The sequence below is a fragment of the Apis laboriosa genome, unplaced genomic scaffold, assembly GCF_014066325.1.
Source record: "Apis laboriosa isolate Shangri-la unplaced genomic scaffold, ASM1406632v1 scaffold21_cov150, whole genome shotgun sequence".
Classification (NCBI taxonomy): Eukaryota; Metazoa; Arthropoda; class Insecta; order Hymenoptera; family Apidae; genus Apis; species Apis laboriosa.
Window position 1 is genome coordinate 2665205 of NW_025222365.1, and position 27859 is coordinate 2693063.

At 33.8% G+C, this 27859-nt stretch overlaps 3 protein-coding genes across 7 annotated transcripts in view; 1 reads left to right on the forward strand and 2 right to left on the reverse strand.

The window, feature by feature from the left end:
• Positions 1-23455, reverse strand: part of LOC122712908 (disintegrin and metalloproteinase domain-containing protein 10) — a 131176-nt gene extending 107721 nt beyond the window's left edge. For 3 of the 4 annotated variants that reach the window (XM_043932924.1, XM_043932921.1, XM_043932920.1), the window contains exon 1: positions 22543-23454. In XM_043932924.1, coding sequence (XP_043788859.1) covers positions 22543-22621 — 79 coding nt within the window. In that variant the 5' untranslated portion in view covers positions 22622-23454. Of the gene's footprint in view, positions 1-22542 lie in introns of all 4 variants that reach the window. The other variant, XM_043932925.1, reaches the window with a different exon arrangement.
• A 565-nt stretch (positions 23456-24020) lies between these two features.
• Positions 24021-26030, forward strand: LOC122712891 (uncharacterized protein DDB_G0286299-like). Of its 2 annotated transcripts, none has more exons than XM_043932889.1 (3): positions 24021-24128; positions 24323-24549; positions 24644-26030. In XM_043932889.1, exons 2-3 carry the CDS (start codon positions 24435-24437, stop codon positions 25861-25863), a joined length of 1335 nt encoding a protein of 444 aa, XP_043788824.1. In that variant the 5' UTR covers positions 24021-24128; positions 24323-24434; the 3' UTR covers positions 25864-26030. The 2 variants fall into 2 exon arrangements, with proteins under 2 accessions (XP_043788824.1, XP_043788825.1); XM_043932890.1 differs by having other exon boundaries at positions 24031-24248.
• A 153-nt stretch (positions 26031-26183) lies between these two features.
• Positions 26184-27859, reverse strand: part of LOC122712997 (homeobox protein MSX-2-like) — a 9281-nt gene continuing 7605 nt past the window's right edge. The window contains exon 4 of the mRNA XM_043933105.1: positions 26184-27741. Coding sequence (XP_043789040.1) covers positions 27439-27741 — 303 coding nt within the window. The 3' untranslated portion in view covers positions 26184-27438. The remainder of the gene's footprint in view (positions 27742-27859) is intronic.

The following is a 27859-nucleotide window of genomic DNA, read 5'->3' on the forward strand; positions in this document are numbered from 1 at the left end:
GATATTTTTCCTCTCGATCAAGTTTCGCGTTGAGGGAGGAAGGCGCGAATCGATTTTTCGAGTAAAAATTTGGATTAAAAAAAAAAAAAAAAAAAAAATGATAGACCAAGTAACGAAGGTTGGGCAGGGAATCGATGAGTTTCCAAACGGCTGATAAGACCAATTTTCACGCTGTTCTATACAAAGGCAAAGGCGTTATAATTACAAGGCTGAGTAGATAGCATAGCCTGAGGCTTACGGAGGAGGTCAGCTCTTTCCTCCTTGACCGGTGGCTTTTTGTTCCTTTGTAAAAGGTTCGACCAACCAGGCTAAACCCTTCTCTCCTCCCCTTTTTTGTCAAGATTTTTCTTTTCTCTCTCTCTCTTTTTTTCTCTCGTTTTCATCCTGCGCGAAAAGACTCGTGCTTCTTATTCGCCCGAACGAGCCAACCTCGAAAAAAAAAAAAAAAAAAAGATCGAATGGAAGAAGGCGAAAAAAAGGGGGGGAGGGAGGCGGCAACACAGGTCACGAGGTGAACGCACAAAGGAAATAATACGGGTCGATGAACTTCGACGCCACGAACAACCGTTTGCCGTCAAGTTTTCTTCGAACGACACGTTTCAATTACACGACTTTTGCTCGTTTGATCGACACTTAACTTATTTAACTGGATTTCGCGGATTTGAATTTTTTCACGCGGCATATCCTTCGACGCGAGGCTATCCTTCTCGATAGGGACAAAATTTTACTTTCAAATAGATTCGCAATCTTCGATAAACGTGGACGGATGATCACCTTACTTAGATCGATCTTGATCTATCACGAGATCGACACGTTGCGATTAGACGAGAGCAAGCGGGTAAACAAGGGAGGGCCAAATCAATATTGCGGCCAGCTATGAATATTCGATGAACGAGGCGACGCGAGGAAACGCGAGGAGAGAAAAATTCGTGATTCGTTTATCTCCTCTATTCCCCCCTCCCTTCCTCTTGTTCCTCGCACCGAGCTTCCACGAGCTCCTTTTACGAGCTTCTTGCCCGAGTATTTCCAACGATATTCGTTTCTTCGATGGTGGTGCCATCTGTACCAATGATTCCCCCCACTCCTCTCGGTGGAAACAGATGTAAGTCGGGCAAAGCAATCCCACCCGAAACGAGTGGATTCGACTCGTCGGCGAGACGACGTAACTTTGAATTCTTAACGGACATCGTTTATTATCATCATCGCCTTCGAATATATATATATATATATATATATATATGTATATATATCTTTTCACCTTTATTTATTTAATCCTTTGCCTCACGATTTAAGTTATAATAGCGCGTGCCATGAACAATAAACAATGTCACACGTCGTCGAGCCATTTCACACGCTTCGACCGAGCGAAGTTGTTCGAATCGCACGTGTCTTTCGATACGTAAATCCATGTGTAAAGTACAATTAATTTTATTTTTAATAAGATGTTTAATAAATAATTATTATCAAATGATCATTGAACAAGAAACATTTATTATCTTGAAACGAATAATAAATCGTAAAACAACATTTTTATTTACAATTTCTAAATAAACGCGTATTCTGATAAAATTTACAAAAATTTAATAATCCTCGCGTGGTATTTTTCAAAGCATATTTATACACGTAATGCAACTTTACATCTATCATTTTCTATAACCAGTCAACCCTGTAACAACATTTTCATAGAGGAAATGAAATATCACTACTGTCACCATCACTATTTAAATTATTTATAAAATCAACGACCATCTTTTAATATTCTTTTTGGCGACATTTTTTAAAGCAGTATATTTTTTAATCATATCTGTCATCGTAACAACTCCTTTCAATCCAAATTCTACTTTCATCCTCTATTCCTCTATTCCCTCTCCCCTCATTTTATCTTCTTACTTTCCAACCTAGTACCGATATTTCCAATATAACCTACATCGCTTATCAATTTCTCGCTCGTTGTTTCAATCTCTCCCTCTCCTCCCTCCCCTCAGGACGACTGGAGAGGACAGACCTCTACTACTCCTCCCCTTCCCTCCCACTTTAAATCATGAAAAATGCGCGCATACACGGACGCGTGTAACACAATTTCACGGATGATAGGGAAATCGAGTTACCGTCGTTTCCACGTTTTACACGCACGCACGCGTACACAAACCGCGTGTACGGAGCAAACCTCTGTCGATGATATAAAAAAAAAAAAGAGGAAGTACAGGGCGAGTTGAGTTCACACAGAGAAGCCGTAGATTCGTTAAGAGATAAAAGACCAGTTTTTCGTTATCTCCACTAAATTCCGTATACACGTATCGCATTGTGCATTGTACATTTCCGGCCGACGTATATTATTGGTCGGTTTCAGACGGATTTTCGAGGCGCGAAAAACAAAAAAGGGGGAGGATATTGATTGGCGGATGTTTTTAGAAAACGATGCAAAAGTGGTTGATTCGAGACTAGTTCATCAAAACCAGTCTTGACCCACGGTCAAGAATGATAATGGCGTGGGAGGAGGAGGAGGAGGAGGAGGAGGAGGAGGAGGAGGAGGAGGAGGAGGAGGAGGAGGAGAGAGGGAAGTTTCGATGTTTAAGTTGGAAAGATAAATAGGGAGGGGGTTGTGAAAAATTTTTTTAGGAAAATTCAAGAGGATTACGAGAAAGTGTTTGTCGATACGAACGCGTGGCAGATACTTTCAGGTTTTTGTTTGAATTCTTGGAATTTTTATGAGTCTCGTATTAATGTTTATCGTTAATTAAATAATTGCACACGTGACACGTTGCGAATGCAGCAGCGTAAGCGAATGCATTTTCGAAGAATTTAATCTTTGCATGGCGTCATAGTGTACAGTCATAAAAAATTCCAAGTATTGCTATCTAATCAACTGTTTCCAGTTAAAAGTGAACATTTCCTATAACGATATGAATGAAATGATATAATGAAAATGGAGTGAAATTCAAACGATGAAATATCTTATTTAGATAAAATCTTTTTTACGAATTCCCAATGCTCTCGAAGATCTCAACGCATCTCTATCTTTAAAATTTTATATCGATCAAAGATGTGATTCGAGACGAGAAAGATTGATCTTGCACGTTCGAATTGATACAAGCATTACGAGTATTTAAAAGTGAAATTTTTTTCACAAATTCTCTTGCGAGTTTCAACTACATCTTTAAAATTTTGATATCAAAGTGTGATTCGAGACGGAAGGATTGATTACGAAAAAATGAAATTTTTTTCACAAATTTTCAACGAAACTTCATCGAAATTAATATCGATCGAAGCGAGAGGAACAAAAATTTTCACAAATTCTCAACATTTCCCGCTTTTCATCAATTTTGCAATTTTAACTAAAATTCGAATATATATATATATATATATATATAATCGAAAATTTCGTCGAAAAATAATATCGATCTTTATCGAAAATCGCAACAATATCGCACTCTAGAATTTACATAGCAAATTGGATATCGATTGAAATGAAACCCAAATCAAATTCTTCTCCATAGAGACTGGTAAACTGCTTCAACGCTTCGTCGAAAATAATGTATCGACCTTCGAAAATCTTCTCTTCGATTTTTCCACTCCAAAATTTTGCATCTCCAATCCCGAACGAAACCTTCCAAATTCCTTCCTACCAAATTCTCCACAGAAACTCCGTCGAAAATAATAAATTTGCAATTGGCAAAACCTTTCTCGCGTTCTCAAATGCATTCTCGATGATGAGGGAAGAATCCTTTTCGACACTTCCGGCTCCTTTCTTTCCTTCCACATCGATTCGATCCGATTTACTCGCGAGAAGGAAGGAAAAGGAAACTACTACTAACGCAACGGAGAGTTTTTCCCGTGGAAAAACTCGTCTCTCGCGAGAAGGCACGCGGAGGAGAGGCTGCGTTATTGATTTTCCGTAGGCGCGTGCGGTTTTCCACGCTCACCCGACCTCCCTTTTCAAACGGCGCGCGATCACAAAACTCTGTTTCCTCTCCCCGGGCCGACATCGATCGCGTTAACTCGTCTACCGATCTATTCGCCCCGATCCATCGATCGATCGATTCGATTCGTCATCGCATTCGAGACGAGGAATAAGACGTTGCGTGTCTCGCCGACAACCGATTATAAGTAAAGAAAAATTGGGATTGTAGGTAAGTGGAGGACGATAAAATTTGTTGTATCGAGTTGTATCGAGTGGAGGGGGGGAAGAGGGAGAGAGGAAGACTTTTAAGCCTTCGTACAATTATACGTAAGTGGAGGACGATAAAATTTGTTGTATCGAGTTGTATCGAGTGGAGGGGGGGAGGGAGAGGGAGAGAGGAAGAGTTTTAAGCCTTTGCACTCCAGGCCTGTTTCGAACCAAAGCAACTCCAGACTCGGACGCGTTTGATGGCTTTGTAAGATTATCGTAAGATAATTACTCGTAAGATAAGATTAAGATCTCGTAAGATTATACGTAAAGGAACCTATTTACGAAGCGATATTTTAAAAGAATCAAATATAAATGAATATTGTTGCTGTTCAAGTTGCCGCAACAATCCCAGTGATGGCGGAGAGTAAAGGGTTAAACTGATCGCGTAATAAGTTGTGCTTTTCGAGGTTGGTTAGTTTTAGAATTAGTTTTGAAAAAATTGTTTATACTTTCGTTGGAATTCAATAAATAATGGGTATTTGGAGATAGATTTAGAGCGATAAACTGACTTTTAAATTGACTGTTTAATAAGTATGCTTTTGGTTAGTTTTAAAATTAGTTTTGAAAAAATTAATTATACTTTCGTTGGAATCCAAAAAATAATGGGAATAATTGACCGCTTAATGGGAAATAATGGGAATTTGGAGATAGATTTAGAGCAATAAACTGACTTTTAAATTGACCGCTTAATAAGTATGCTTTTGATTAGTTTTAGAATTATTTATTAATTATTAATTTTGAATATTTATTAATTATTAATTATTAATTTTGAAAAAATTGTTTATACTTTCGTTGGAATCCAAAAAATAATGGGAATAATTGACCGCTTAATAAGTATGCTTTTGATTAGTTTTAGAATTAGTTTTGAAAAAATTGTTTATACTTTCGTTGGAATTCAATAAATAATGGGAATTTAATAGATTTGAGATAGATTTAGAGCCATAAACTGACTTTTAAATTGACCGCTTAATAAGTATGCTTTTGATTAGTTTTAGAATTATTTATTAATTATTAATTTTGAATATTTATTAATTATTAATCATTAATTTTGAAAAAATTGTTTATATTTTCGTGATCCAGTAAATAATGGAAATTTGGAAATAGATTTAGAGCGATAAACTGACTTTTAAATTGAACGCTTAATAAGTATGCTTTTGGTTAGTTTTAGAATTATTTATTAATTATTAATTTTGAATATTTATTAATTATTAATCATTAATTTTGAAAAAATTGTTTATATTTTCGTGATCCAGTAAATAATGGGAATTTGGAGATAGATTTAGAGCGATACGGAAGTAGAAAGAAAAGTCTAGTTGGAGATTATTTATAGAAATAGCATTCAATCGTTCAGTAAAATATTATGTATCTATCGATGTATCACGGATGAATTACGAGGATTTGAAGATTGGAAGAGGTGAAATTTAAAGAGAAGAGGTCGATAAATCCGTATGGAGATATGCAAATTAAAATATTATGATTAGATCGTGGTGAGAATCGAAGGAAGGAAAGAAAGGATTCGTTATAAATGTAGAGTGTTTTATCGATCGATAAAACGCTCGAACTCTGTCGAAATCTTGAAGATGGAAAGAAATAAAATTTTCTAAACAGAAGAGAACGACTATTTAATTTTATTCAACCGCGTCGATAAATCCGCATGGAGATGTGCAAATTAAAACGATATGACGATCGTGGTGAGAATCGAAGGAAGGAAAGAAGGAATTGGAATAGAAATAAAATTTGCGAAAGGCAAGAAATAAACTGGGTTCGTTATAAGTGCAAAGCGCAGTTGTTTTATCGATCGATAAAACACTCTCCCTCTCTCTTTATGTTACACGAACAACGATGTAGGAGAAATTAAAAAAAAAAAAAAAAAAAGAAGAGGAGAAGCGTAAAAGGAGGGAGAAAAAAAAAAGACGAATCGGAGGAGCAAGAGGAAAACAAAAATTTAATTAAATGCGCACTGTCCGTGGCGTCTATATACGGCCTCAACTCCCTTGTGTACCGGAATCGAATCGCTCATCCATTTCGGTCGTCCAGCTGTCTGCATCTGTACAACCCGCTGTTTTTCAGAAATTCTCGAAAAATCGTTTTATCCGCGCGTTCTATACACTCTGAGACCTGGCCAGTGTCCGAAACCAGAGAGGATGCGGGGTTTATCGACACTCTAAAGAATTCAAACGCGCCGTGAAACGAACAACCAGAACTTTATACTTTTTTTTCTTCCAACTTGGATCCCTCCTTTCTCTCTCTCTCTCTCTCGCTCTCGCTCGCTCTCTCTCTCGCTCTCTCTCGCTCTCGCTCTCTCTTTTTCGCTCGATCTCTCTCACTCTCGCTCGGTCTCTCTCGTTCTCGCTCTCGCTCTCGCTTTCGCTCGCTCGCTCGCTCGATGAAATCGTAAAAATATGAAAGGAAAAAAAGGGGAGGGGGGATATTTTTCTAGATTATTTTATTTATTCTATGCAATAACTTTCTTTCTTCCTTTCATTTTTTCTAATCTCGATTCTGTGATCCGTTGATATTTTAGAAAAATATATCGAAGCTCGCGATATATTATAATAAATTCATAACGATCTCTACGAGAATAAAAAAAGATCGTACGCGTTTGGAGAAGAGGAGAAAGGAGAGATTAAAGTTTCGAAGAGATGCTAGGATGGTATGGGCTTTGGAGGGTTGGGGGAGGAGGGAGTGTCCCCGCGCGGAGATGGGAAGGACGGGAGGGGGAGGAGCTCAATTACCTGGACAAAGGCGACACGTATCCTTTGTCGTGTTATCGAACCAATTCTCGACTTTCGAGCATTCGAACGTTGCGAACATTCACAAATACTTGAGACACTTGAGACACGGCGTGCATACTACACAAATCATATACTTGTATATACTTCAGTGTATACTTCAAATCGGACAATTGGAAATTCGATCTTTCGAAGTTTTCGAATTATTCCTTTCGCATTCGCAAAAGGAATTATTCGAATAATAACGGAGAGTCGATAATTTCGAGAGGAAAATTTACGTAGAAGATAAAAAAAAAAAAAAGAGAGAGATTTCCACTCGATTGAATTTCAATAACATAATAATCGATCGAATAATTTCAAATATTCCGTATAATCCATCCATCGTGTAAATTTATCGGCCGTTGATCCGTGAAAACAGTAATTTCCTCCCCTATTTGTTTATCCGATATATAAACGGATAACGGCGAAAATTGCGTTATGCGCAGGAGAGGGCGGGATCTCCCAAATCCGAGCATATTTCGCGGCTTTATCTCGTGCACTGGCCTCGCGCCGAGTGGACGGGTAGAAAACGAACGCGGGACAGTGGGTAAGCCGAAATTTTATGGCTCTCGGTATCGCCCTCCCCCCTCCTCCCTCCGCGACACATCACAATTTTTTGCCTCCGCCATTCTTAACGATATAACCGTCTTTTATTTCGTCTTTTCACTTAAATATTTTCACTAAAATATTTCGTCGAAATATATATTTTGGACGAAATATTCTTCTCGGATCCTTTCTTTTTTGTTGTTGCTATTGTTTTTGTTGCTTTTAACACTTTTCTCCGTTGGATCCGAAATAGGAAATAAGTAATTTTGATGGGAAAGAAAAGGAAACTCGGGGATGATATTCCGTTCGAACGTTCGATTGGAAGAAGTTTATTTTATGTAAAGGTCGCATGAATAAATGCAACAATGACACCAAATGGGAACGAGATCGAATAAATAAGAAGAATTGGAGGAGGGGTAAAAGGGGTGAAGAGGTGAATTGGTCTCTCCTAACAGATTGGAAAATTCTATTTCGCGAGAAGATAAAAGTAACCGCGTTTAAAACCGTGGTTTTCCTTCTATATTTTATTTAAAGATAAAAATATGTATATATATATATAAAGTAGCAACAGTGACGAAGAAAAGAAATATATAACCAACGGATGGAGTAAGAATTTAATATATAATTTTTGATAACTATCTTTTGAGACTGATTTCTATCTTAATAAGACTCTATTTTCAACATGGAACGTGTAAAACAACTTGTGTGCGCCTCGTCTCAACAAAACTTTCTTCTTGCAAATTATCGACAAGAACGCGAATTGAATATCGATCGAGCGAGAAAGAAAACTTCTCCTATTCTAAAACCACTAAAACTATTTATATATACATATATATTCCATAAAATTTACACAATTGTACAATTTATTCGAACGGTGAAAAAATCAATTTTTTAAAAAAAACTTTCGACCACCATCTCATTTCACGAAAATCATCGTTCAATATTTTTTTTTTTTTTGCTGACACTCTGCGTTTATCTTTTGCATTCTGCGAAATTCTTGCCGCGTTAATATCTCGCCCCCCTCCCCCTCCCCTCCACGACTTTTTCGTCAGCTCTCGCTGTAACTCGGCCTCCCTTTTGTCGCGAGGAGGGGAGGGGGGCATTAACGAAAATGCAAGTTATAATGACTCCGTAGTGAGGGCGGGGATCAGATCTCGTTTCCGGCGAACGACTTCGCTGAGCAGAAGAAAAGGAGGGGGAGGAGGAGGGCCAATTTATCGCGGCTCTGAACCGCGAACGGGAGAACCGGGGACGAGGAGGGGTGAAGGCGAGTGAATAATAGGAGCGAGAGAGAAAGAAAAGACGGAGTCGAGACGAAGAATAACGCGTGGAGGGGGGCGAAGTAGAAGAAGAGAAAGAAAAGATTTGAAAATTGAAATTGATGGAGTGAGAATTTCGAGAATTTTGTGAAAAGTGACGCGTGTTTCGATCTTAGATTTAAGAAGAAGGAAGCAAAGATGGAGGAAAATTTGAGAGATGAATCGAATCGAGGTGTCTTCCGTTCTAATCGTCAAAGAGAAGGGGGTTGAAGAAAGGAAAAGAGGGGGGGGGGGGGCAGAGGCGAGAAAGTGGGCACGAAATGGCACGGTGGTGGAAGGTTGAATTCGGCGATATTACGTATTTTCGTTGAACCGAGGAATGGAAAAGAGAGGGAGTTCGAGAAAGAGAGAAATAAAAAAAGAGATTTGAAAATTGGGCACGAAGTATAGCGCCATGGCTGGAAAGTTGAATTGGCCGATGTTATATATATATATATATTTCGCTGAAGCGTCTACCCATTTCGAAGGAAATAAGAGAAAAAAAGAGAGATGGGGGGTTGAAGAAAGAGGAAAAGGAAAGAAATAAGGAAAAGATGTTAGAAACGTTGAATTTCGCAGAATCGTGTTTCGTGTCTTTTAAACAAAACGAAACAAAAAAAAAAAAAGAAGAAACGTTTAAAAATTGAATATTGAAATATCGTTGAAAAGTTGTATTCTATAAATAATGATATTTCATCGATAAAAATGAAGACGAACGAGGAAAGAAAGGAAGAAAAAAAAAAATAAAAAAAAAAAAAAAAGAGATTCGAAAATTCAATCACGAAATACGGTGCAGTCGAATTGGCCGATATTATATATTTTCGTTGAACCGACACGTCTTCCACTACACAGTCGGTAGACAAGTCAAACAAAGAGAAACGGGAAACGGAGGCTCGTTCCGCCTATGCGGCACGTACCGGAAATTTACAATGCCCCGGTGGCTATGTCAACGACACCACGACACCTTTGACTGCTGCATCCACCACGCCGATATCGAGCATGTGTGCCGATATGGACGTGGAAAATTAACTTACTACTACCGATCTCCTCCCTCCCCTCCCCTTTTCCCTCCTCCGACAACGCGTCTCCTCGCCTCCTCTCGCCGTAGATACATATATACACGGAGCCTTCTGATAATCCCCATTCACCGAATATATTATCGCACGATAATAAGGGATTTCGAGAGATTTATCTTGCCTCGCGTGACGTCTCGCGAAAACATTATATATCTTATGGAAACAAATTTTTGTCTCGAGAATTAAGTTTCTCGATGTGTAATTTTTCCAATTAGAATAACCGAAGCGAAGATACATTCAAAAGTAACATCGAAGTAAATAAAGCTTTTCGTTGTCGGAAGAAAGGACGAAGCGATCGCGTGAAATATAAAGGTAAACGGAGATAAAACGATAATTCTTATCGTTAAAGAACGACGTGCACGTAGGCGGAGCGAATATCGATAATATTTCACTTCCGCGGATCGCGAAGAATCCGAGTCGATAAAGACGAGTTTTCTTACTCCCTAATGACTACGGTTCCACCGAGTGGAATACCGTCGTATTCTACGGATCCTTCGTAAAGGAGGTGGTAACGTCTCTCTCGGGTCTCGTTCCCGTGGGAACTTCAGAAGCGGGGAGAGGGAGGAGGGTTCCTCGGTTACACTCGAGGATTTAAGTCGGGGAACAAAAGGATCTCTTCTCTGGGAAGGGGGGAGAAGGAACGAGTGCCGGTGGCATGGATTTCGATTACGAGATAGACAGGATTTACATCGTGGCCGGATAGTCCACGAATGGGCGAGCAACTTTTGAGTATTATCCACGGACCATTAAATTTAGCTTCCTCGATGTTATAAATGTTAAAGGAAGAGCAATTTTATTCGTAAAAAAAAAAAAAAAAGAAAAGAAAATTATTGCCGCGATAAACAATGTCGAATGAATTATTCAATTTTATCGTTACGTAATAATATTTTCGTTTTATTATCGTTAAATTTATTTTGCTCGTTGATAAAATGTTAAAAAAAGAAGAATTTTATTCGACAAAAAAAAACAACAACGAATGAATGAAATTATTCAATTACATAATGATATAAAGAATGTATCGTTTATTTTTATTCCATTACTATTAAGCATAATTTGCTCGGTGTTATAATATTAAAGAAAGGGGAATTTTATTATATCGCGATAAACGGTGTCTAACGAATGAATTATTCAATTTCGATTGCATCGTTACGTAATGATATATATGTTTCATTATCATTAAATGAAAAAAAAAAAGATATGCGATACATGAACGAACGAATTATTCAATTTCATCGTTATTCGAAATACAATTCTTACGAATGTAACACGTACTTTGAATATTTCGTGCTTTTTTTGCACACCTGCATAAAGATCCCAATAACAATACAAAAGATGTATCGTCATGTTTATCGATTGTTTTTGTTGTTACGCGAATCGATCAAAAGTTTTTTTTAGCCCGAATGAATAGAGAGAAAAGCGAATTCCAAGCAATCGTCGTCTCGAAATAGAAAGAAATTTCACGTACCCTCGGATAATTACGATACGACTCGCTCAATGATGGTCGTTAAAATTTATTAGCGAATGAGTCACCACAATTTGGTCGCGCGTAAAACGACTTTCCATTCTCTTCGCGCGACACCGTTCTCATTTCTCCCCCGATCAAAAAAAAATTACTGAAATTTATATCAAAATATTAATCTATATATGAACATGAAATTTAATCGACAATTGTAATTTTCTAAACAATATACATATTTTTCTTACCAAGACCAAGAATCAAAGATTAACATCTTTCCATAAGAAAGCCTCTCTATCGATTATATTCTTTGCAATTCTACATTTCGAACCTACGCGCATTATTCTGCTTCTAGAGACGAGTTAGAAAACTGGCAACAATTTCTTGGAAGGAAGGACGTAAAATATCTTATGCTCGTATATTCACGAACGGATCCTGTTGGTGGAATACACTCTCGATACGAGACGTCAGCCACCAATCGAAGCACTCGATTTTCCGTTTCTTTCCACGACGAGATGGCGATCGTTCGAATACAAGCGGGCACGCAATTAGATGGCCGAGTAGCGAGAAAGTAGATCGCGGAAGGATGGCGCAAAATGGATCGAGTATCGAAGCGCGAAGGACAAAATCGTTTCTCGCCGATATTATCGGTTTTCGCTTGTCCCATATTCGCTCCCCCGTCTATGTGAACGCGCCACATAAAATAATCGCGCGCTTATAATAAAAAATGTGTCTACGATTGTTACCTCCATATGCTCGCTGGTTGAGAATCTTCGCGAAAAATCTCGGGATAAAATAAATGTAAACACGGGTTCAGAGGCGTGTCTATATATGTTGTACGGTATTTCTTGTACGCGTATCGCATTTAGAATCTGTGCAGGAGGAAAAGCATCGTGATGTGCACGCGTAAACGGTGCACGGCGAAAATTTAATAGTCGAAGTTACGAATGAAGTTAATTCGATAATTTATCGTTCGAGACAGTAATAAGAAATAATTGTAATTGTAAAGGACGAGTGTTATACGAAAGACGGATCAATAAATAAATGTTACTTAAGCATTTTAATAAGTAACTATTTAAAGTAACTTTATTCGAGATTTTTAGTATTAGTTACTTTTTTAACGGATTAATTAACTTTGCTGCTAAAAGTAAAAATTCGGAGATATACACGGTGTCGATACATTTGTATTCACCTAATAACGAATTTAATAAATTAATCTATTTATTTAATTATTAAATCTATTATGTATTTTTTATTTAGAATTCGTATGGAACGTCATGCGTGCATCTAATTAAAATACGAAGATTCGAAGATATACAGGGTGTCGATATTAATAATGAATTTAATAAATGAATCTCGAACTTTTGCATTTACTTTTGGAATTGAAGTTTCTCCTGTACACGTATCTATATGGAGAAAAATCATCGCGATGCATGTTAAAATACAAAGATTCAAAAATATACAGGGTGTCGAAACATTTAATAACGAATTTAATAAATAAACCTCGACCAACTTTTGCGTTTACTTTTGGAATCCAAGCTTGTCCTGTACTAGTATTTGTGTGGAGAAAAGGCATCGTGATGTATGTTAAAATGCGAAAATTCAAAGAAAAATATACAGGGTGTCGATATACTTAATAACATTTAATTTAATAAACAAGCCTCGACCAACTTTTATTTCGACTTCTGACAAGTATTTGTGTAGAGAAAAAGCATATAAGAATAGAATCGAAGATATACAGGGTGTCGATATTTAATAACTAATATTTAATAAATAAACCTCGACCAACTTTTGCATTTACTTTTGGAATCGAAGTTTCTCCTGTACACGTATCTCTTTACGTATTTCTTACGCGTTTATTTAAAATCTGGTGGTGGAAAAGCATGCGTCTAATTAAAATAGAATTTTCGAAGATTCGAAGATTCGAAGATATACAGGGTGTCGATACATTCAATAACATTTAATTTAAATAAGCCTCGACTTTTATCTTTACTTTTACCTATACTTTGGATCTTTTGGAATCCAAAAGATGTCTCGCTCATCCGGTAACACGTAAAATCGATTCATCCTTGTCGCGCGAAAGCAAGTAAGCTAGTTTGGCAAAGAGTGTAAGGCTTCCTCTCCTCAACGTTTCTTCGCCCCGATCTGGCGCGTGAAACGGGCCACGTGAAAAAAAGTGTGTGAGGGAGGGAGATAAAGGGGAGGCAGAAACGCGTCGTCCACAACTCTCGTCTTCGTGAAGCTCGCGTTATCTCGCGTCGATTGGACGGCGATCGTCCAGCTGAGAGATTCGCAAGGGAAAACACGAATCGAAAGCTGTCTGGATACCGGCCAGATTTTTCATTCTGGCCAAACTTCGATCGAGGAGACACCGCCAACTTATCCTCGTGCCTCGTTAATCAATCTGATTTACCATCTGCTAGAGCAAGAGTTTTCTCCTTGGAAAAAAATTCACGAGAATGAGAATTTTCCTTCTCCTTCCCCTTCCAATCATAACAGATGAAAATACGAGAAAGCTAGCTTTTTATTTTATTCGATTGTTTTCAGGAAGGATATATACGTTTTATATTTGCGTTTCCGATATTAGACTTTGCATAAAGATTTTGGACAAAAACTTGCACGAAAAACTTTTCTAATTTTTATGTTTATAACTTATAATTTAAATATAATTATATTTATATAATTAACTTTTTGCTCTCCAACTCTCACCATTGGATTGATGCGGTAAATATTATTATAATATATCATAGTAATTATATATTATAATATATTATATATAGTATTATTATAATGTATATATTATAATAATTTTAATTCTTTGCTCTCCAACAGTGACTCTCCCAGTCATCACTGGGATTGTTGCGACAATATTTATTTATTTTTTTGTTTGATTCTTTTAAAATATCGCTTCATAAATAGGTTCCTAAACCCTTATGTATAATCTTACGAGGCCACCGAACGCACCGAATGCGCGGGTCTGAGTCTGGAGTTCGACCGAGCGAAACAGGCCTGGAGTGCAAAGGGTTAATATAATATATAATTAAATATAATAATTTTTAAAAGTTTATAATTTAAAAGTCCTTTTTTATTATTATATTTATATAATTAATATAATAATATAAATATATTATATAATTAAATATAAAAATATAAAAAATAATAATTTTTAAAAGTTTATAATTTAAAAGTCCTTTTTTATTAGTCGCAATATTATCTGACCCGCGAAGAAAGTTGCGAAATATAATAATTATATTTATATAATTAATATAATAATATAAATATAATATATAATTAATTATAATAATTTTTAAAAGTTTATAATTTAAAAGTCCTTTTTTATTATTATATTTATATAATTAATATAATAATATAAATATAATATATAATTAAATATAAAAATATAAAAAATAATAATTTTTAAAAGTTTATAATTTAAAAGTCCTTTTTTATTAGTCGCAATATTATCTGACCCGCGAAGAAAGTTGCGAAATATAATAATTGTATTTATATAATTAATATAATAATATAAATATAATATATAATTAAATATAATAATTTTTAAAAGTTTATAATTTAAAAGTCCTTTTTTATTAGTCGCAATATTATCTGACGCGCGAAGAAAATTGCGAAATATAATAATTATAAATATAATATATAATTAAATATAATAATTTTTAAAAGTTTATAATTTAAAAGTCCTTTTTTATTAGTCGCAATATTATCTGACCCGCGAAGAAAGTTGCGAAATATAATAATTATATTTATATAATTAATATAATAATATAAATATAATATATAATTAAATATAATAATTTTTAAAAGTTTATAATTTAAAAGTCCTTTTTTATTAGTCGCAATATTATCTGACGCGCGAAGAAAGTTGCGAAATATAATAATTATAAATATAATATATAATTAAATATAATAATTTTTAAAAGTTTATAATTTAAAAGTCCTTTTTTATTAGTCGCAATATTATCTGACGCGCGAAGAAAGTTGCGAAATATAATAATTATAAATATAATATATAATTAAATATAATAATTTTTAAAAGTTTATAATTTAAAAGTCCTTTTTTATTAGTCGCAATATTATCTGACGCGCGAAGAAAGTTGCGAAATATAATAATTATATTTATATAATTAATATAATAATATAAATATAATATATAATTAAATATAAAAATATAAAAAATAATAATTTTTATATATTTTATAAAAATTGCGAAATATAATAATTATAAATATAATAATTTTTAAAAGTTTATAATTTAAAAATCCTTTTTTATTAGTCGCAATATTATCTGGCGCGCGAATAAGAAATTTGCGAATAAAGATTTCGAAAACTTTTCGCAAGTGGAATTCTCCCATATTAAAAATAACATTAAATCTCTCTCAATACTTATCGATCGAGTTAATTAATCCATTTTACTTCAAATTATCATTATTCGAAGACACCTTTATGTTTATTTTTTGCGAAAAAAAATATTTCTTTCTTTCTTCTTTTTCTTTCTTTTTCCACGAGACAATAATTAAGTTGATCGATCGAGCTCTCAACTCGATCATCAAGAGGAAAAAGTTGGAAATCTCGAAAGGGCGATACCGATCCGGCGAACTATCGTACGCGTTTGCATATCCTTGGGTAAACCCTGCGGCCCCTTGAGCCAAGGCGAATAGCGGCGGTTGTGCCAGGAATGCCGAGTAGAAAGTTTCGGGGGCGACCACCTATTCCCGAACACGGAATACCTTGGAGATAAGATCCCCTTGATTCGAGAATCCTGAATTCTCCAGGATCCATCCCTATCCCCTCCCCCAAATTCCTGCCAAACTTCATCTTCCTAAACATTCTGGACAAAGAGCTTTCTTTCCAGAATTGAGCTCTCTCTAGAGCTCTAATTGCGAGTTTGCAAAGTTCGGCGAAATTTTAAAATTTTTTTTTTTCTTTTTTATTTTATTTTTTTCGGTAATTTGTTAAAACGAAACAGTTGAACTTTTCCAAAAAAGATTTTTAAACTTTTTCGATTTTTAAGATTTTTAAGACTTTTTAAGATTTTTAAATTTCTTCGATAATTTGTTAAAACGATCGTGAAACAGTTGAATTTTTCCAAAAGATTTTTAAACGTGATGGTGAAATTGGTCCATGAAGGAAAGTCAGGATGGTTTTCTCTGAAAGTGTTCAAATATAAGAACATCTGTTGTAGCTTTGAAAACATGTGGCTGCGCACGTGTGTGTGGCTTGCGTGTAAAGGATGAACGACAGTACTCGGTTGGGAGAAAGAAGTAGGAGAGAATTAATTGTGAGCCATCTGGTTGAAAAGTTGAGAGCCGATATAAGATATAGTATGTGTGTGAAGCATACACTGTGTCACTTTTGTCCTCATCTATCTAGGTAATCCTAAGTTTTTCACGAGAAAAGTTTTGAGTTTCGATGATACTTCGAAAATCTAAAAGAAGTCGAAAGAAGAAGAAATGTAACTTGAACAATTTTCAATTTGAATTAATATTTAAATGGAGAATAAACTTCCAATCGTTAAATTCATAAAAAATACGAGTTCCACGAAGGAGGTATGGAAGAAGAGGAGAGAGAAAGATATATCCTTCACAATATATTTCGAAATAAACAATATCCGATGGAAAACAAATCTCTAAATACATAAAAGATGCAAGTTTCAATTTCACAAAGGAAAATGAGGTATAGAAATATATCCACAATTATTTTCGATTTAAACGGAAAACAAACTTCCAATATGGTAAATTCATTAATAAACACGAGTTCCAGTTTCCAAAAAAAGGAATACACCATCGTTGGAAGAAGAAAAATATATATTATATGAATTAAATAATATCTAAAACACACTTCCAATTGATAAATTCGTAATAAACACGAATTCCAATTTTCAAAAAGGAGATACACGATTGTTGGAAGAAGAAAAATATATAAACTCGAATCATAATATTCGAATTAATCTCAATATCTAATGAAAAACAAACTTCCAATATGGTAAATTCATTCATAAACGAGTTCCAGTTTCCAAAAAAGGGATACACCATTAGAAAAAGAAAAAAAAAATATATATTATACGAATTATGATATTCGATTTAAACAATATCTAAAATGAAAAATAAACTTCCAATTGATAAATTGATAATAAATATGAATTCCAGTTTTCAAAAAAGGGGTACACCATTGTTGGAAGAAGAAAAATATATAAACTCGAATCATAATATTCGAATTAATCTCAATATCTAATGAAAAACAAACTTCCAATATGGTAAATTCATTGATAAACACGAGTTCCAATTTCCAAAAAAGGGATACACCATTAGAAAAAGAAAAAAAAATATATATATTATACGAATTATGATATTCGATTTAAACAATATCTAAAATGGAAAATAAACTTCCAATTGATAAATTGATAATAAATATGAATTCCAGTTTTCAAAAAAGGAGTACACCATTGTTGGAAGAAGAAAAATATATAAACTCGAATCATAATATTCGAATTAATCTCAATATCTAATGAAAAACAAACTTCCAATATGGTAAATTCATTGATAAACACGAGTTTCAGTTTCCAAAAAAGGGGTACACCATCGTTGAAAGAAGAAAAAAGAAAAATATATATTATACAATATCTAAAACTTCCAATTAATAAATTCATAATAAACACAAGTTCCAATATTCAAAAAAGATTACATCAGTTGGAAGAAGAAAAAAGAAAAATATATATTATACAATATCTAAAATTTTCAATTGATAAATTCATTAATAAACACGAATTCCAGTTTCTAAGAAACTATCATTGGAAGAAGAAAAAAGAAAAATATATATTATACGAATTAAACAATATCTAAAATTTCTAATTAATAAATTCATAATAAACACGAGTTCCAATTTCCAAAAAAGGGGTACACCATCATTGAAAGAAGAAAAAAAAAATATATATTATACAATATCTAAAACTTCCAATTAATAAATTCATAATAAACACGAGTTCCAATTTTCAAAAAGATTACATCATCGTTGGAAGAAGAAAAAAGAAAAATATATATTATACGAATTAAACAATATCTAAAATTTCCAATTGATAAATTCATTAATATAATATAATATATAATATAATATATATATAATATAATATAATATAATAATAAACACGAATTCCAGTTTCCAAGAAAGACTATCATTGGAAGAAGAAAAAAGAAAAATATATATTATACAATATCTAAAACTTTCAATTAATAAATTCATAATAAACACGAGTTCCAATTTCCAAAAAAGAGATACATCAGTTGGAAGAAGAAAAAAGAAAAATATATATTATACAATACCTAAAACTTCCAATTAATAAATTCATAATAAATTGGAAGAAGAAAAAAAATATATATATATATATATAAACTCAAAGCACGATTTGATATTCGATTTTAAACAATATATTTAAAACGAAAGACAAACGTCAAAACAATATAAAAGTCGCGAGTTTCAGTTTCACAAGCCATCGCGAGATATAGCCATTGGACTTTCATTTCTCCGCATATGTCCCGGATGATGAAGCAGTAGCACACGAAAGGCATACAAGTCGAACGAGGTAAAAGTGACGCAACAACTGGATAACAACTGTTTCGTCACGTTTCCGTCGCGAATCCAGAGAGACCGGTGTTCACGGCCGTGTCTATCGCATCTAGAACCCGCACATTCAAAGCATTGACCTTATACCGAAGCCTGGCTTCCGCAGGATATTTTAACCGAACAACTTATTCTCGTATTTTCTCGCTTCGTACGCGAGATCGACGATGATTTCCGCGCGAAAAATTCTCTGTCTCGCGTGCCAATTTGGATAAAAAAAAAAAAAAAAAAAGAAGAAAAAAAATAGGGGGAGGGAGAAATTTCTCTCGAAATGCACGGATCACAACGGAGTACGAAGAGGAATTAATTAAGAGATGACGAGAGATGAATCATTTTTTTTTTTTTTTGCACAATTTGGAAATTGCGCGTTACGAAATAATATAAAGAAAGAGTTAGAGGTGCCGGGTTTTAATTGGAAAATTTGCTTCGAATTTGTCGCGAATTTAAAAATAATTGCACGTGCATTATAATTATAATTTGGTAACAGATTTTTGTTACCAAAGCGGAATTATAATTTCCATTTTTATGCGGGAACATTTAAAATTGGTTTAAAATATGCTCCTTTTCTGTGATGGAAATATTTAAATGTCTAAAAAAAAGTGAAACTGACTGAATAGAATTTAATTAGCATTAATGAAAATGATATATATTATTAATATCTGAATAATATCTTATCTTATATCTGTTGTATATATGTGTATATATATACAAGATAACCACGGCTTAATACCGAGTTAATTACATTAGAAATCAGAAGCTGAATCTGACTAACTAACTGAATCCACTATTGAACTTGTACGGTAAACTTGCTTTACAAATAACCGCAGTATGAATGTCGAATTCATCGTCAAGTTATTAACTTACGAGCATTTATTAACTTCCCTAAATAAATGAAATCACGAGATATAAAAAAAAAAAAAAATTGCTGCACACGTAAACATTTTCTATTCCCTTGAAACGAATCTTTGTATCGTTGTTTGAATATTGATTTTGTATCCGATATTTGCATAACCCGCGGTTTAAATCGTGGAAAACAATGGATGAATTGTATTTGAAATCTTTCCATTTTCATCGCGAAATATTATTACGAGGTAATACCTTTAAGTTGAATAACAAGAAGAAATAAATCTTATATTTTAATAGACAACGATTCCATTGATGAATGATTTTCTTTTTTTTTTAATGTCACATAGAAAGATTAAAAAAAAATATTCGTTTTAACACGTATGTATGTTCAGATCTGGTGAATTTTCATCTACATAATTCTCTCAATAATTATTTTAAACATATTCTTAATTCATACGTGATCATCGATCTTTCTTCATCATTTTCATTTCCTGCGATTTTTCAATCATATTTCAGACGAACACTTATAAAATTCTTTCGACGTCCTCTTTTATCATTTCATCTCATGCGAATCAATAATTATACAGAATGAAGCCATTACTTTTGACAGAGATTACAGACAAGAGACTGCTCCATTACTTTTACTTTATAGCTTGGAAGAATAATGACCCCTAATCCGATTTTTGTTGCTGGGAGATATATCAAGAGTTGGAGCAAAGTATGGAAGTAGTGCGATTACATAAAAAAAAAAAAAAAAAAAAAAGAAAAAAAAATCGATAGAAATAGTTCAAGTCCAAAAATGAATAATTTTTTGATAAAAATCATATTTATTATCATATTCAATGTAACAAGGAAACTGTATCTGGCTGTAGACGCGGTGAATTTGCAGGGAAAAATGTAAAATTTCAAGATCGAAATATTATTCATCTCTCGGCCTATGTATTTTCCAGGAGCGTAACGCAGTTTCTGGAATGAAATATACGAAGATGGCTGCAACGTGCAGCGCTTGAAGATTTTCCAAAGTTGCCAACAACCGTTTCACAGGGCGTCGTGAGGGTTAGTCTGGTCGAAGAATTGAAAACTTCGTCTAAGAAAAATCGATCCTTTGTCCTTGAGATATGGGCCCTGAGGCCAACGAAACGACTTATACCTATCACGGTTAACTGCGACTTTATATTCTGGCTGCATTGCACGAACCGCCGTAGCTTTTTGCTCGCATCACACTTCCCCCTTCGCGAATAAGAATTTCGACAAAAATATTCCGCGATAGCGATAACTCACTTCCTTTTGCCCGCTGGTAGATATCGTAAGAAACTCGACTTTGAATCGCAACAATGAAACTGGATGAATATTTTTTTTTTTTCTCCCTCCCCCTTTTTCTCAATTTTATCGACCATAGTTTTACCGAATTTATCGAAAGAATATTTTATAGCAAGATGAGAAATAATGTTTTTTTTTTCGAATGAAACTTTTATTCTTTGCTACTAGAATAAAGAATGTTAATTTTGGAAAATTTAATACACGGAATATATTTTTATCGTATACAAAGAATTCGATAAGACAGGTATTGAGTCATTCTTGTATCAAGTTTTTTATTATCAATTATTTAATACTTGAAAGAATATAATTCTTTTTGAAATATTATCAAAAAAATATTTTTATATCAAATAACGTATTGCATGTATAAATTATATATAATGAAGTAAAACACAATTTTTTAAAGAACTGATATTGAAAAATCAGATTGCAAAATTCTAAAAATAATCCGTAAGTATTTTCACTCTTTTTTTTTTCTTCGTTCGTTTTTAGTTTCAGATAGATAACGTAGTAGCATACTTGCGAGTATGTAACTATCACCTACATCAACCAGTGGTCCCTAATTGGAACTTCCGGCAAGGGTAATTTTACGATTTACACTCCGGAGAAGAGGATCCTCTTTTACTCGATCAAACATAGAAATTCTCCATCAATTTAAATTGAAAATCAACAATTTAAAATGAACAATATCAAAACGTGTGATAAGGTGAAAGAATTGCAACAGATAATTTATAGTGTAAACTTTAAAGAGAAATGTTATCTATGATTTTAGCAAATTCATGAATCAGGAAATTTATCCGTTTACTGTGTCCTTCCGTTCTTGGAAATGGAACGGAAATCCGTGATTCGAGTTAGAAAACATATAATCAAACGATAAAAGCGCGAGAAAAAAATGCTACTCTATTTTTAACAATCGTAGTATACATATATATAAATTGAATTCTCTACTATACAATTAATATAATTCTAAAATAATAATGTAAAATAATAGTGATAAAATATAGTAATAAACGGTATAATATATAGTTTCTCACGTTCTACCATTCCATTTTAATCTAACAATGTAACAAAAAAAAAAAAAAAAAAAANAAAAAAAAGAAAAAAAGAACAAACGTCAAAAAACAAGCATAATACTTGTCTTTTTATTTTCAAAGAATCACAGAGAAATGTGCGAGACACGCTTCTTCTAAAAAGATGATTCATGGGACATGGAGATGAACGCATACGCACGCATATATCTATATGTATCTACGGATACTATGCATATGACATCGGATCGGACATTAACCATTACGGAGACATGCATCTCGCATGAGATATGCAATCTATCGATACTTGATTAATAATTTTAATGATACTTTTAAACGAAACTCGATCGTTATGTGTAAAGATACTTTTACGATACGAAAATAAATGTATTTACACTCACCGCTTTCGATGTAAGGAACGAGCAACAGCAACAGGAGAAAGAGAACATATCCACACGTATCACTGATCATTGTAACCATATTCTCTGCCACGGTAAGAAGCCGTTGGCTAGATATTGGCACCACCTCGCGAATACGCGTAAACAACAATAAACAAAACAACAACGCGACGACGCGAGGAAGTAGCGATTTCGAATGATAAAGTCACTAACAGTCGAACAAGACACAGGAAACGCGACGCGGCGATAACCGATAAAATATTGGCGCGTACACTTGGAAAGCTTGGTGATCCGCGGATGATCAAATACGAACCAATAATATTTCGAGTTACATTCACTACTCAGCCTGCATAGCAACTAGACTCTGCGTAGCACAGCACACATTCGATGGTGTTTTCACTGACGTTACGTTGTGAACGCGTTCTGTTGTTCGCGCGCGCGACTTTTCGGAACAGCCGAGTCATACGCGTCGTACGAGAATCAACGGAAAATGACGGACGGCCACGGCACAAAGGACACACGGCACGTCTCGGCTCAGGGTTGATGAGCTTACGCCATCGTTTTCCACCGATATTATCACTTACACGCGGACGGTCCTTACCACCGACGATCCGCCCCTCGTAACCTTCCTCCGTCGCACGGTATTCGCCTCCCTCTCGTTTCTCGTACCTTTCTCCACTATTTACTTCTTTGCCGCTCGTTTCTCCGCGTTGACTCGTAAACGTCGTAACAGCTGACCACTCTTTTTATCACACTCTCTTACCAGATGATCCAAGATTTAGCTGACGCATCGCAGCAGCAACAAAACACACACACGACGTCGGCCAGTCGCCACCGTTGCCACTGACAGTCCTACCACCGCTAGAATTTTCGACTTCCCTGTGTCATGGCGGCGAACTGTTTGTTCGAGCTTGGACCGGTAGAGGACGATAGTTACTGTTGCTGGAAAGGTGTTATCCTGACACGTGACGTCATTCAATGGGATTATAGGAATTTAAACGGAAATATGTTTATAAAAATATTTTATATAAAATGATTTATACAATTTTATTATTATATTATTACATATATAAATTATGCATATATATATATATATATGCGATATCGAAATAAATATTGATCGAAGAATATAAAATATGTGATGTATACAAAATTATGAAATAATATATATATCTATATGTATATATAAAATGAATAAATAAAAAATATTTACAATCTATTATAAATATTTGATTCTTTTCTTTGTTTGTTATTTTTATAGATGCTTTTTAAATTTTGAATTTAATGTTATATTTTTTTATTACGATTGTCAAAAATATTCCGTAATAAGATATGTTCATTTAAGCTTATATACAAGAATTAAATTATTCAAATATTTTATTAATTTATTTACAAATTAAAGAAAATATTTTTAAAGTATAAAATAAAAATATAATCTACTTTTACATGGAAATAAGAAATTTCACGTTTATGTGGTTGGCTGCACTTCCAGTCATTCACATTCGGGAGTTTTAAAATCCCAATATGGATAAAATTTTAATATTATCTGTTAAATTATGAAACTTACTTGTTTACTAACACAAATTCCGGTAAAAATTTTTTAATTAATAATAGTTTTATATATCTTTGAGGATTCAGTGGAAATATAACAGTGGAAATAGAAACCTAACCTTTTGTCATTGATAAAATTAATAATTTTCTCAATAATTGTAATTATAATTATAAAAAGTAAGATGCCTGTACACTTTTAATCACTTTTTTATTGATATTGATTTTATAATAGATGCCAATAAACGTTAATGTAAACCTTTAATTGATAATGAATAAAATGTAACCCTAATGAGGTTAATTGTGTACGTGAGAAAGTACATACTCCGTACAATCCAACAAAAGCAATGTCGGAGACTGATTTTGTATATGTACATCCTAACAAATCTAATCGATATAATAGCGGAGAAAAATATGAGTTCAAACGTACACAAACGCGAAATTTATCCCAATGCAATTCAAGTAAATTTATTCTTAATTTTGTTCCATTCAATTATATAATATCGTTAGACGTAATTTTATTCTATTTAATTATCGATATTATTCTGCCTAACAGTAGAACCATTGGAAAGAAATAATTTTCGAAAAAATCGAGAAAATGAGAGAAAATATCTGGAAAAAGTGAAAGTAGAAAGACAGTTAGCTGCTATCAATGCGAAAAAAAAATCTTGCGATTCAGAAGAAGAAGAAGAAAGAAATACTTTTCGAAAAAATCTAGAAAATGAGAGAAAATATCTGGAAAAAATGAAAGTAGAAAGACAGTTAGCTGCTATCAATGCGAAAAAAAAACCTTGCGATTCAGAAGAAGAAGAAGAAAGAAATAATTTTCGAAGAAATCGAGAAAATGAAAGAAAATATCTAGAAAAACTGAAAACAGAAAGACAGTTTGCTGCTATCAATTCGAAAAAAAAACCTTGCGATTCAGAAGAAGAAGAAGAAAGAAATACATTTCGAAAGAATCTAGAAAATGAGAGAAAATATCTAGAAAAACTGAAAGAAAAACAGTTGGCTATCAAAAAAAAACCTTGCGACGAAATTGAAGAAGAAGATGAAAGAGTTAGTACTTCATGGTTCTATCAATGTTGTAGGAGAAGGAAATTACCTGTGAAAAAAGCCCCTCGTAGAAGAAAGCCAACTTTCTGGCAACGCGTCAGAGGAAAATTTAGAAAGAAAAGGGTAAAGAAAGCCACTTTCGAAGATGATGATGAGAAAATCAAACGGAAAAAGAAAAAAGAGAAGCCCGAATATGAAATTGACAAGCCAGATAAAATCGAAGATGTACCTCCTGAAACTAAGGAAATAGATTTCACGAAAAGCTGTTGTTATTTATGCGCGAAAAATACGATGGCAATCGCGGCAGCACTTTCCAAAGGTGAAAAATTTCACATATCTATACAAGCATCGACAAAAGAAATAGCAACTTCGGACAAAAGCTGCAGTCCAACTATATATGTCAGAACTGTACAATCATCCGTTAAGGTAAGAACGCGCGATATAGGGACTTCGTTCCCTGAGAAGAAAAAAGATAAGAAAATAAAAAAAGTAAAGCCAAAATTTAAAATTCCGAAGAGGCTCCAGGCTATGATCCCAAAATTAAGATTTCCCATGTATCCAAAAGTACAAACGGTTGCTTGTGAAACAGATAAATCGATGATACCACAATGTAGGGCAAGACAAGGAATCAACTGCGTAACGGAAGCCAAAGTAGCAAATATGCAAGCAAAACTGAAAGCTGATAAACTTAACCAAAATTGTACAAATAAGAATTTTGTATAAATTATTTAACGCTATAGTTTCTTTTAATCGTTTTTGATATATACAGTTCAGTACTTTGATATTCAGTTTAACAGAATATTTTATGTGAATAATTTATTGCATCAGAGTTATACGATGTAATATGTCCATTCAATATAAATGAAATAAATTTATATGAAGTTAATAAATTGTAAACCTTGTATATTTTTTATTTATAATTTTTCGCTTATTTCTATATAAATAAATAAATTTAAACATATTTTATAATATTCAACAGATACATCGTAAAGATTAAAGAAAAACAAAGAATTTTTAAAATTTCTATTTATTATAGTCGCAACTTATGTACACAAAATTTTTATCTTATGCATTTTTAACAACATAAATTTATATTTTACAGTTGAATATCTAATTAGCGAAAATTATCAGTAAAGAAATATGTTATGATATATACGTTTCTTCGTTGCATAAAATAACGATAGCGTAAGATAAAATACGACAACGTAAAGTAAGGTAGATTCACTGTTATTTCACACGTATATCAGAATATTATGTTTTGCGAGATCGTCGTCTTAAAGATACATTGTAAAGTCGAGAAAATAACATCCATATTTTTTATATCAAAGATTAAGACATATTAGATATATCGTTTAAAAAGAAACAATGAAAACGATGATGTTCGATATTCCATGTTGATATTCTATACTTGATGTAATCACGAGTAACTATAGACAAGAACAGAAATAGAGTAAAAATAGCGAAATCAACGCCATCTCTAGAGTATCACCAATAAAACTCAATATACAAGGATAAAAAAAACACTAGGATAAAGATAGAATAAAATTAACTACTGGCGTCATCTCTCGATTGTCGAAGATATCTTTTTAAAAGTTGAATAAGATAAGGTGAGAATTTAGATTCAGCGCCATCTCTGAAGAATTATTAGAAACTATTTTTAAAAGAGATATCTATAATATCGAGAGATGGCGCTGGTGGTCAATTTTATCCTATTTCCTATCCTTCTCCAACTATTTTCTGTCCTTATACATTGAGTTTCATTTACGGCACTCTGAAGATGGCGCTGATTTCGGTATTTTTACCTTATCTCTGTCCTTCTCCTACCATTTCCCCTCCTTGTCCCATATACTCTATTACAAACGAGATACGGGATGCCGTACAGAAACACACTTTTATCGTCTTAATCTTTAAGACGTGGAAAATATAGATATTCTCTGCTCTACAATGTGCGCGATTCTACGCTACGCTAAAGCAAGCTAATGCTATTTGCGATATATAAACAGCACGAAACACTTTAAGCAAAGTTGTATTGTATGTCGAAAGCTATTAATTCGTGAATTAATTCAATCAAATATCCATAAATAAACGCACTCGAATATATTTATGAAAGGATGTATCAAAAATGAAATTATTATTTTTCTTCAATTTTACCAACTTTTGTTTTTTTCATCGAATAATATAATTCCTCTCACTCACCGCTCTTTTGCGAGATCTTATAGGAAATATAGAAGAGTTCTATTAAACGTCACGTTTATCCTGTCACCTCATCCGACGACTCAAGTGATCGTGTATATCCTTTTACAGGGTATCCGACGACGATACCGGTCGTGGAGGTATCGACATCGTCATCGCGTTGATATCATCCGACGTTGGGCTTCCAAAGACGAGGGGAGCGGTGTAATAGGGTAACAGGGGATACTGTGCCGGCGGAAAGTAGGTTGGCGGGAAAAGTCCTTGCCTCTGAGCGATTTTTAATCTCGAGGTAAGCTGCTTCTTCCATTTGGTGCGACGATTTTGAAACCACGTTTTTATCTGTACCTCGGTCAAGTTTAAAGACTTGGACAGCTCCATTCGTTTGCTCACGCTCAAATACTTGTCGATCTGTCGAAAAGAAATCCGTGTGTAGCACGATACCAATTTCAATCCTTATCGAAATAATTTTAATCTCTCTCTCTCTCTCTCTCTCTCTCTCTCTCTCTCTCTCTCTCTCTCTCTCTCT